The 12,321-nt window shown below is 39.4% G+C and overlaps 1 protein-coding gene across 1 annotated transcript; it reads left to right on the top strand.

Moving 5' to 3' along the window:
- The first annotated feature begins 867 nt into the window (after positions 1–867).
- opn3 (opsin 3) lies at positions 868–9,924 on the top strand. The gene is made up of 4 exons (XM_087802487.1): positions 868–1,327; positions 4,953–5,272; positions 8,922–9,173; positions 9,238–9,924. Exons 1-4 carry the CDS (start codon positions 1,003–1,005, stop codon positions 9,517–9,519), a joined length of 1,179 nt encoding a protein of 392 aa, XP_087658613.1. The 5' UTR covers positions 868–1,002; the 3' UTR covers positions 9,520–9,924.
- Positions 9,925–12,321: the final 2,397 nt, after the last annotated feature.

Genomic DNA, 12,321 nt, shown 5'->3' with positions numbered 1-12,321 from the left:
TATTTACTTTGAAACCACTTTGAAAATGTATATTGTTTTTTTCCAGCTAACTATGAGGGACTAATTACCAGATATTAATAACAACAATATATGATATAAGATTTGAACTTTCAACATGATGAGTATTTTTATTTTACTTATTTTAATCTTTGGTCTTCTCCGGTTGCAAGGAACACGAATAACTTACTGTAGATACTGTGTAAATGTTGACTCTGACTAATAAAATGTTTCATTAATGGAGTTTTCCTCTGTTTTAATCGTTTTTTTCTCTGATATTCTTTTTTTTAACTACATTTTTCGTCTTATTGTTGTTGATATTCTGCTGTTTTTATTCAGCAAGACCTTGTCATTAATCATTGTTTGTTTTAATATAAATCACCTTGTGACAGAGAATGTCTGAAAGGTAAGGTAAAACTTTATTGAAATTGTTTTTTTCCAATAGCCACGGAAAATACAGCAATTTTTCATAAACAAATAAATCAAAATCAAAATAAGAACAAGAACAAAGAGAAAGAACAAGATGATACAATCTAAGTCTAAAGATAAAGAACATAGATCAAAGAAAAATAACAAAGACAAAGTTCATAAAACGAATTAATTATTTCATAAAATGTATCATAAAAGATATTACCATTCTAAAGTTAAATGTTTTAACAAAAATAAATTACAGTTTAATGGCCCTTATTAAAAAGCTTTGTGTGTCAAAAGAGGGTCGTATTTGCAATTTCCAATTCTTTCATTAAGTTATGTCCATCTACGGTGATTGTCGGCACACGCTTTATTTTGAAAGCGTAACCGGAAACTCCTCTCCCTGCCCGCACGCGCGCGCGTTGACGGTGTCACATTGACCCACTTTTTCGCGAGTGTTTGAATGAGCAGCGCGCGCGCGGGGAGCGCAGAGGCACACGCGCGCGCGAGCGGAATCCAGGTGGTCCCCCCCTTCCTTCCTTCCTTTCCAGCAACTCCCTCACGGTCCACCATGCTGGACACTTTCCCAAGCCAATGAATCCCTTCAACGAGTCCAGGACCGAGAGGAGCTCCTCGGAACCGAACCTGTTGTTCGCGCTCGGCACCTACAAACTTCTGGCGATCACCATCGGAACCATCGGCGTGTTCGGCTTCTGCAACAACGTGGTGGTGGTCGTGCTTTACTGCAGGTTCAAGCGGCTGAGGAGCCCCACCAACCTGCTGCTGGTCAACATCAGCCTCAGCGACCTGCTGGTGTCACTCATCGGCATCAACTTCACCTTCGTCTCGTGCGTCAGGAGAGGATGGAGCTGGAGCCACGCGACCTGCGTCTGGGATGGATTCAGCAACAGCTTGTTCGGTGAGAGGCTGCTGGACCAGGAGTGATATGGATCATTCATGTGGGATTATCTTCAATTTGGGAAGATTTAATGATGGCTAAGGAAGTATTTCTAAGATGTAGAGCATTTGAAAAAAAGACAAATACAGTGAAGTTTAGTGGAAAATACAAAGTATATCACTTACTATTGACTGACCTGATCATTGAGATTTAATGTTAAAGATCTTCTGCAGATTAATTGATTTTTTTTTTTTATTTCAATGTGTTATTTGATGCAACAAAAACATTAAAAACGTAATTATTTGTGGAGTTACCTCAGGAAGCGGAAAGAAACACACATATTTGTTCATTAAAGTAGTAAAGTAATTTAATTTGATCCGGATCAGAAATTGATCCAGTATCATAGATGAGTAGATATATTACGATAGGTTACGTTTTCTACCGAGCTGCTCCCTTCAGTCAAAATCTTTAGACACATCAAAAGGGAAAAATCAGATTAAAATACAAGAATGTTTCCTTTTTGATGTGTAAGAGTGATTTTACTTGAACAATTTTATGTGTTATATATTTATTTTAATTTCTTTCTCTAACAATTTATCTTTTCACGACTGTCAATGGTCTACATTGACATGCATCATTTTTTTCAATGACTGTGATTAACATTGAAATTAACTTAATTAATTATATAAATAGACTTAAAAATCACTGAAATTAAAATATAAATTAAAAGATGTAGTACACATGCCAGGCCGGTAGGTGGCGTTGCAACGATCGGGCGAGATGACGGCGAAGAAGTTGTTGCCAAATATTTGTTTCATATTTCCGATAAGCTCAACAACTGAGTTCTCCATCTAGTGGACAAATATGAATATCATATTGATCTTGTACTATGAGGGAATGTTCCGATACAACAGTTTTTAAAAGGGTGTTTAAACTTGGCGCCCCCTAGGGGTTATCGATTCATTTGAACATACGACGAAAGACGATTTAATTGAGGAGAAAATTTTACTTTTTAATCAGTTTCTTCGTTTTCAAAGTTAATTAATTAATTTCCTGCAAATAACCGCTAAAATGGACGGGGAAGGTGATATTCAAAGCGAGGTGAGCATGCTGAATTTTAAATCAAAAGTGTACCCAAGAGTGTTAACCCCTTGTGTTACCTCAGGGTCAAGGTGACCCGAAAAAGGCCCCGGAAACAAATGCGTTCGTGTTATCCCTTGTGTTGCGTCCGGGTCAATGTGAAACACGCTTGTTTTTCGGGGCCCTCGGGGTCAAGGTGACCCGATGGGTTAATAGGTTGATTGACATGTATCTCATGTATCTTGAACAAGCTGCTGACAATGACTGGGCGATGTTTTTGGAGTTCCATGGATGTAGAAAAAAAAGGCTGCCGTGAGCCCACAGCGGATTCAAACTGTAACTCAGCCTGTCAGGTGATGACGTCAACGGTTCTCGTCTCTCTGAGGTGGACGAGCCTCGTCCAAACCCCTCGTCTCGTCCCACTTCTCTAAGCAACTCTGCGGCAGAAATGTGTGAATGAGACCTGGTCTCCTCGAGGGGGGGACTCTCATCTCTGAAGGACCGGGTTAATGAGCTCATTAGACCGTTAAGAGGCAGACCCCACAGACGTAGAACCTCTGAAGGACGTCCTCACAGGAGAACGTGGAGGATGTTTCCGTCACCTCCGTGACCTTGTCCTGCCGACGAGAGGACAGACCTGGAGCACGCATGACGTTATCGACCGTCGAAGGAAATCCGAGTCCACACATGTGCACACGTTCTGCTGCTTCACGTGAACATTTATAGCTCCAGCGTCCTCCACCGTGGAGACACCTCCTGCTGTGGCTGGAGTCAGGTGTCACACACAAACACACAAACACACACTTGTAGAAGTGTGTCCACGTCTTTGTGTTGATTGCGTGACATTTGAATCGACACACGCTGAAGTGTGCGTCGCTGGTGGAGACGAGTGTGTTCAAGAAGCTGTGACGTTTTATGGACGTGTTTAATGTTGTGTATCCGACAAATATCTCGCCTGATCTTGAGTTTTTGTCAGTTTATTAACAAAGGTTGGTAACGTCTGTTTTTGTGTGGCGTCTTCTTTTATTTACGGTTTCTCTAGTTTATCTCTAGTCTTATATTTCTATTTTAATCCTTTTAATTTTGTCTTTATTTTTGTTATGCTTGTTTACTTAATATCTTTTTGTTTGTTTTTATTTTACAGTTCAATTTTCTCCTGTTATTTGTTGCCCGTTTGTTAATCTCACATTGGTATTTTTGACTTTTTATTTCTCTTAGTTTATGTTTTGGTTTCCATCCTTGTATGATAATGTTTGAAAGTTTGAAATGTATTTATTTTTTTAGATCAATCTTTTTTTTATATGTTTTCATCTGGTTATGGCCATTTTTTTTAGTTTAAGGTTGGTTAATTTATTAGTTTTTTTGTGTTTTGTTTATTGATGTTTAAATGTAATCATGGTTGTTTAAGTACATGTGTATTACTTTGCAAATTTGTATGTTCGATTTATTAATTTAGTCTGTGTTTTAATTAGTCTTGTGAGAAAATATTGTTGTACTTAAATACCACGATACTGTGTCAATATTCAACAGCACTGTATTGAATTTGAAAAAAAAAGGTTTTGGGGTTTTATTCCCTGGCTTCTAATATTGTTTTATTTTAATCATAGTTTTATGGTTTATAATCAAATTAAGTGAATATAAAACAAAATAATTGCATTTTATTTACATTTAACTTGTAAATAGTCAAAGCTTTTGTTTATTTTGGTGTTGCAATTAAACTTCAGCAGTCATTCCATCCTTCACTGCTACAGGGACAAAGAACAATGACTGAGGACGAGAGGATACAGCAGACTCCAGCCGCTTTTATAAGCTAATGTTTGGACCTTTTTTGTTTTCAAAACAAATGAAAACAGTTACAACTTCGTCAAGATTCATGTGGTCTCTAAATCCTGCAACACCAGAGTCAAGTACTCGACAATTCTACACATATATCCTTGAAACTACGGTATCACATATATATTGCAATATGTTGTATCGTGTATCATGACACGTTTTGTATCACAATCTTCCTAATACACTCTTCAGTTATTTGTTCATGTCACTCTTGAGTAAATCTCTTGCTTTATGTATGGTTTGTGTTTGTTCTTTTGTTTATGTTTTTTTTATGTCTACATTGACAGAAACATGATCTACATTGATTTTTTTTTTTTGCCTTCCTTTGTTGGTTTGCACCTTTTTTGAGTACATTTTTTTCGTCTTATTTGTTATACCTTGACATGAAAAAAAGAAAGTCACTTAAAAATGAAACAAAACAGAAGCACATAAGGCTTTAAATATAACTTTGCTCTTATATCTGTCAAGTTTTTGTCAGTTTTCCTGGGTGATATGTAGGTGTTGGGTCCAAGGTGAGGAAGTTTTCTAAAGGGTGACAGAAAGAAGTGTGAACACTCAGGTTGAAGGGAAATCATCTGAATTCAGTCAAAGCTCGGAGGACTCTGAGCCTCGGCTGTCAATCCTTATCATTCTGTTTGATGATGGAAGTCTGACCACCAAGTCACTGAGGAGCCGCTGACCCAGATCCTGTCCCTCTTCTTCATCACACCTCCCTCTCTCTCTCTCTCCTCAGGCATCGTGTCCATCATGACTCTGGCCGCCCTGGCCTATGAGCGCTACATCCGGGTGGTGCACGCTCAGGTGGTGGACTTCGCCTGGGCGTGGCGGGCCATCGCCCACATCTGGCTCTACTCCCTGGCCTGGACCGGGGCGCCGCTGCTGGGGTGGAACCGGTACACGCTGGAGATCCACCGGCTGGGGTGCTCGCTGGACTGGGCGTCCAAGGATCCCAACGACGCCTCTTTTATCCTCTTCTTTCTGCTCGCCTGCTTCTTCGTACCCGTGGGCATCATGATCTACTGCTACGGGAACATCCTGTACACGGTCAAAATGGTGAGTCGGCATTTATTTTTCATGGGAATTTAAAGACTTTAAAGACAGAATATCCTCAGGTAGTCATTAAAAAGTTTTGCTTCTTACTTTGTTGTAAGAGATTTAAGAGCAAATCCATTCTCCGACAACGTGTCAATTAAATTTGAATAAAAGCCGAAATCAAGGTCAGACGAGAAGTGAGAGAAAAGCTGGATTGATTTTAAATACACGATGTGCTGTAAAAGTTTATACTTTCTATAAAAATGCAAACTTCATTTATTAAATAACAGGTTTCTCAGAAAGTCAGTTTCTGAGAACAGATGTTTCAGATGATTAAGTAAAAATCTGTGAAAAACCCACAGCTGACTTCAATGAGAGGGAGTGAGGCGCAGAGAGTGATGTTGGAAAACTAGCTTGAAGTACTTTTTGAATAAGAAAAGTTGTGTTGTTTGACATGGATATTCTGAGGTTGAGGTCATAATATGGTCGTAGCACATAATAACACCTGGACCAGAAACTGAATGTTCAGAGTCCAGGACTAAAAGTTTATAATTCAAATTCATTATCTCTCCATTTTTGACACAATTATGTTCAGTATTGTTTTGGTGCCAAACGGAGAAAATTCACTCACTAATATGACATTTTTAACATTCTTCAATCATGAAAAAGGGTTATAATGGAACACAAATGTATCATACAACTATAACTCAATAGATCACAGATAAGTTAATACAAAACTCTGCAGCTAGAATTCATACCTGCTCTAGTAGAAGAACTCGCATTTTCCTCAATCCTTAAAACTCTTCACTGGCTGCCAGTTTCTTTCAGGATCAATTTTAAAATTCTGGTTCTTACTTTCAGATCTATTCATGGTCAGACCTTCCATCAGTGATCTGATCCAGCCTTACACCCCAGCTCGGGCTCTGAGGCCTGTGGATCAGAATCTACTGATGGTTCCTGAACATGGTTCAGGACCAGAGGAGAGAAATCCTTCCAGACTGTTGCTCCTAAGCTTTGGAACGATATTCTTCTCCCTCTGTGTTTGATGGATAAGCAACATTTTCTGGGACTTCTGTGTTTGTCTTATGTTGTCTTGGCCTTTTACAGTTTTTAAATTATTAGGTATTTTTTAATGTCGTTTGTTTTTGATTGTTCAAGCGCTTTATGACCTTGGTCTAGAAAGATCTTTACAAATAAATATTACTATATTCCACCTTACTTATATATTAGAATTAAACGTCCATCTGGAGTTTTGATTCACTTCATGATATGATTTAACAATACCTTTATAACAGGATTAACCATCAGCACCCTTCACAGCCACATCCATTATTCATAATCTCAACTTTGACCTAAAAACTTTCTCTCAGCTCGACTTAATTCAAAAGGGAATTAGTTCTTTTTCTCATTTGTTCCACTCCAGATGTGGGAATGTCACTCAGCTGAGTGCGGCTGAATTAAGTTTTGCTGACTCTTGACTTTGCTATTATTAAAAAGGAACTGGTCGACCCCCGTGCTGCCCTCCTGCACTCGTTCATCTTTCCCTCTATTATCGCCGCCTCCTGCCATTTTTTCTTATTAACGTCCGGTCTTCCCGGTCGGGCTTCCGAGCGCTCGAGCAAATGATAATTCGCGACCGCGGCAGATTAAAACGTGGATGTAATTAGTCCCCTTGTGGCGTCGAGCAGATGGTGTTTGAACAGAGGAGGGAGGAAAACTGCAAATATCAGACTCGCTCTGCGGAGCTTGTTGTGGAGGTTTAAGCTCCTTCATCCTCGAAAAACCTCCGAACTCGGAAGCAAAATCCCAGAAGAGCTCATCCCTGGCTCTGAGGCATTATTCATGCGGTGCGGTGGGAACCGTGGGAGCTCCAAACATCCACCGGAGCAGCTGGGAATTCTGTCTGCAGACTCTTGGAGGTTTCTGGGAAATGACGTTCAAAACAAACTTCAAAACAAAGATGTTTTCTTTTCAGCTGTCGAGACGAGCAGCTCTTACGATGTTTACTCTGGGAATTACCTTGGATTTACACTCTCGCCATCTTTGTCTGGCTTTATATTCCTCCGTGTATGAATCCCTAAATACTTTAGATATATATGATCTCTTGAAAAGATCCATCAAACAATAATAATGAAAGATTCTTTGCAAAGACATTCGATTTTTATGTTCAGGGGCTTGTTCCTCATTTCAAAACACCACTGGGAACACTGAGGTCAACTGAGTGATTGATATTCCTTTGTTCCTTAGATGTTGGGGAAGTTTGAGTTATTTGTATAAAGGGTTCCTGGCAAAGATACTGTGAACTAGTGGTTGTACTTTGAGTCTCTCCTAGATGACTGGGACAAGACATCCTGTGAGAAAAACTTTCATCTGTGATCTTGTTTCTTTCAATTAATAGTGACCACAATTTAAAGTGTAAGAAGTGAATGTATAGCTTTGTGTTCTGGCTCAGCTCTTTTCCCATTAAGTTCTGCATCTATTGATTCCCGCCTCACTTTTATACAAAACACAAATACTAGAAAGAACTCCACCTGGAGAAGCATCGGATCTTAGGTCCCATATATTTTCCACTGAGAACCATGGTCTCAGACTTGGAGCTGTTAAGGTTCTGGATATTTAAAAAATGTTCACTCCTGGATTTTAATAATTCGTTTTTCTGCCAGTTGAAGTCAGCTGTTTTGGGATGCTCTGGTAGGACCTGAACCGGTTGCTGAACTGGAACTGACACTTATGTTTCTTTTTAACGGGTTTAAGTGTTTTAAATCCCTCAAAGTCACTTAGCCATCAACAAAACAGTGTCACAGGTTTAACTCTGCGCTCCAAACTTTATTTTCCTCCACTGCCCTCTCTTCTCCTCACCCCCTCTCAGTGAATTCATCAATACAGCTGTGTGCATTTTGTCGATTATTACAGTCACCATTGATTTGAGTCAGACATACTCAGGAGGCACTTTTTTTTCTGCTTTGAAAATCATTGTGTTTGGGAGGTGTGTTGTTGTGTGTAGAATAGATAGAATTAACCTTGAAAATGAAATATGGAAGTACTATCGGAATATTTAATTTAACATTTCAAAGGTTTAATCTTTGTTTTTTTTCTTTATTGAAATATTGCAGTTATTGTATTGTTTTTTTTTTAGTAATATTTTCCACATTAAATACTTTTTTGTAATTAAAAATTATATTTTCTAAATTCAATATTTCGTCAATTTGTAGCCTTTTGAATTCAATAAAACTGTTTACCAGACCAAGCCAAGCGATTACCGAGCTACTTAATCATACTTTTCAGCCACGACCTGCAGAAGATCTCAAGGCTGTTCACAATCTTTTGGTGGCACTTTACCAAATTTTTGTACTGAATTCAAGACGCTATGGATTAAAAAATATTGAATTTAGAATAAATATTTTTCAGTTATTAGAATTCCAATTTTAAACTCTATGTATAAAATATTCACAATCTTTTTAAATCAACCTTTCAATATACTACATATTGAATTCCATTTTACCAAAAATATTATGATATTTTTTACATTCTATCAAAATAACCAACAAAGTTCCAACATTTGAAACACATTATTAACAACAATATTCTGATGGCACTGATACACTTCCATAGAGGAGCGACAACTGCGCCATTTAAAACCCTCTGTGGTTCCCCTGGTTCTGTTCTGCAGCTGCGCTCCATCCAGGACCTCCAGACGGTTCAGATCATCAAGATCCTGCGCTACGAGAAGAAAGTGGCCGTCATGTTCCTGCTCATGATCACCTGCTTCCTGGTGTGCTGGACGCCGTACGCTGTGGTGTCCATGATGGAGGCCTTCAGCAGGACGACAGTGATCTCCCCCACGGTGGCCATCATCCCGTCGTTCTTTGCCAAGTCCAGCACGGCCTACAACCCGCTCATCTACGTCTTCATGAGCCGGAAGGTCGGTGTTCTTCATTGATTCTTCATTGTTCTTCTTGATGTTCTTCATCTTATCGCTCCCACAGTTCCGCCGCTGCCTGCTGCAGCTGCTCTGCTCCCGGCTCTCCTGGACGCAGCACAGCTTCAAAGAGCGCCCCCTGGCTTCCGTGGAGCGGCCCATCAGACCCATCGTGGCGTCCGAAGCGTGCGGCGCCCGCAACAGGCCCAAAAAGAGGGTGACGTTCAACTCGTCGTCCATCGTTTTCATCATCACCAGCGACGACCTGCAGCGTCTGGACATGACCTCCAGGGGCGGAGAGTCGTCCAGATCCGATCGGCTCAACGTCATCCAAGTGAGGCCGCTGTGAGCCGGACTCCTTCTCACCTACTGCCTCGGTGCGCTCCACGAGCCAGAACTGTTCCGTCCGACCTTCCCTCGGCCTTCTTCTCCGAGGCGCGTTCACAAGCTCCAAAAATAATCCCTTTAGCTAACAAAGCGTTTCTAGATTTTTATCTGAGCCTAGAGAGCAACACAGCACATTTAAGATATCGGTGCTAAGATGTTCTTAAAAAAAATCAGGTGTGACTTCAGCAACACTTTTCTCCTCATACATGGCTTCTTCCATTTTTATCAGCTTGTTAATATAACCGTCAATTCCCTCCATATGTTTCAAAACTTAAAAATTTAATTCAGCAGTATATCAATGAGCTTAAACTATTTATTTATGTATTTTTTGAATTATTTATTTCATTTGTTGTTGCGTTGTTGTAAATAAAAGAAGAAACATCTTGAGCATTAAAAGCTGTTATTATAAGTAAAAGCACCAAATTGAACGTTTTAATATTTATTTAATACATTTTTTTTCATTCTGAGGGGAAATAGTAAACCCTTTTCAATTAAAAAATAATATATATATGCTGTTTATGTGTATATTCATTATCGTTCACAAATGTGTAAATATTCAAATATTTTTTCATTTAATTATAAATATGTATACGTACATAAATCAAAAGCTTAAAATAATCAAGGCTTTAAAAAATATAAAGAATTTTACTTCTTGGAAATAAATATATGTTGAAATATTTATACTCCATAAAAAAGATGCTTTTAACATTAAAAACAATCAAATTAAGATTTTTAAATAATGTCATTTACGATTGATCTTGTTTTTGTTTTTTTCTTTAGTTTTTTCTCATTCTTCACTTTCAGCAATTTCTTTGCAGTTTTATTACCTACATTTTGAAAAACAGTTGATTTTTCCATGGCTCCTGCAGGAGTGTTCAAAAAGAAACAGTTTCTTTGTAAAAGCCAAACAATGTGACTATTGCTTTTACATAAAAGTACTTAAAAATAAAAACATATAGTATAGTATCAAGGACCTTTTTTTTGGTTAAAATTGCACAAAAAAAGGGTAGATTAATATAAACAGTGACACTAAAACTATCTAATCGCTGATTTTAACTACTTTTTAGCTGATAGAAAGAAATAAACTGCAAAATAGTTTCTGACCACACACTGCTTGTGAAAGTGCCCTTACAATGTAAATACTCTGCTGCAGCTTCAACCCAAAACCTCAATATCACCGTCTTTTCCCGACAGTACCTGGAAGGAGGCGGTCCTCTTCCGCCCTCAGTCGTTGTGATCTAGAGATATATTCGTGGTGACGTAGTTAGACGCTCGTGAAGCATATTTACCATACGCGTGACAACTCTAGGTGAGTAGCTGGACGACGCCGGGGGTCTTCGTCTTGGTTGGTACCCAACTGTGTATCGTGGGGAAAAAAAGCCTTAGCTCTTTTAGCCATAATCGACCAGAGACGGTCTTTGCTGTGGACAGGATTCAATAAAGAGATATTTTATCTACTCGTCTGGTCTGAATGTTTTCTTGGTTGGGAGAGAGAACGGTCTGGTGGAATGAGACGAGTAAAGAGAGGATTCCCTTGGAGATGCTGTCGGCTATGAATAGATGCCATGAATGGATTCCCAGAGCTGCTCAAATGTTAATGAGCGTAGACAAGTGTGCGACAAAGAGTCGTGTTGATGCGGCACCTAATAATGCAATAATAGACTGTTTCAGGGAGGTAAACCGGGGCGACCGGGAGGAGTCCACAGGTCAGACTCGGGGCACAGAACCCCTTGGTGTCCCTGAAGAGCTAGAATGTCCAGGTGGTCTTAACTCCTGTGCTATGACTTGGGCTGTGTCCCTAATCTTACACTTAATATTTTGAGTGCCGATGAGCAGTGTGCGAAAAATAGTGCGCAATGAACACTCAATTGGCGCCCTCAAACATCCAGGAAATTGAGTGTGGATCGATGGACACTTTCCACTCTTAATGGCCGCCATCTTAGTGACGTAGATGACACTAAACTGAAGCTACGTCACTGACGCCGCGTATTCGGAGCAGATACCGACGTAAATGTCTCGAGAAAAAAACATTTTTACCACAAAACAACACAACGACAATAATAACACACTGAACACAACCTAATATCTTGTGTCAATTGGCGAAAAGCAATGTCAAGTGTCGACGATAAGGTTCCAACAGCGTTAAAAAGTAGAAGAAGAAGATGTCGAATCATTTCCCGTAAGTGTGTAGCAGCAGAGTTTGATTTGAGACAGTACTACCCTGTTGAAATGTGAGCACTGCGCAAGTAAGTGCACTGTCTTATAGTGTACTGTAAAGCAGTGCACTTAGAGAAGTGTGCAATTTGAGACACAGCATTAAATTAGTTCCTTGCCTAAAAGTAAAAAGATAAACTTCAAATTTAACACTTCCTAACTAGCCTTTTAAATCACTATCCAACTCATCAACTCAATAACCAGGACCTACTCAAACCATGACCTCAGTTATCTGAGCGCAAACCCTCAGAGAAGTTACAGCAAATTGTGCATTTCAAATTACGTCAGGTTTGATTTCAGGAGAGTTTTCACGTCTTCTCTCCGCCCGTCCTGACAGCAGAAGATGGATGAAAGACAACACTGCATAGATTTGGGTCAAATATACAGACAGGAGTCTATAAATCAGGTTTTAAATTAATTGAATTGTCTTCTTGTTTGCCTCGCGAGTGAAGCGACATGGTGGAGTCCATGAGAAAGACCCGGTATTGGCCATTAGGAGAGTGATCTGGGACCATAGTATTTCCAATAGTTTAGACTACAAAGGGAAAAA

The sequence above is a fragment of the Callionymus lyra genome, chromosome 11 (assembly GCF_982586985.1).
Source record: "Callionymus lyra chromosome 11, fCalLyr1.hap1.1, whole genome shotgun sequence".
Taxonomy (NCBI): domain Eukaryota; kingdom Metazoa; phylum Chordata; class Actinopteri; order Syngnathiformes; family Callionymidae; genus Callionymus; species Callionymus lyra.
The sequence above is the reverse complement of the archived record's forward strand: the minus strand, read 5'-3'. Positions and strand labels throughout refer to the sequence as shown.

Bases quoted from the DNA above. Each gene is read 5' to 3' on its own strand.
- opn3 (XM_087802487.1), top strand. From the start codon at position 1,003: ATGAATCCCTTCAACGAGTCCAGGACCGAGAGGAGCTCCTCGGAACCG. The intron at 1,328-4,952 runs GTGAGAGGCTGC...CTCTCTCCTCAG, and splicing joins ATTCAGCAACAGCTTGTTCG to GCATCGTGTCCATCATGACT. The intron at 9,174-9,237 runs GTCGGTGTTCTT...TCGCTCCCACAG, and splicing joins ACGTCTTCATGAGCCGGAAG to TTCCGCCGCTGCCTGCTGCA.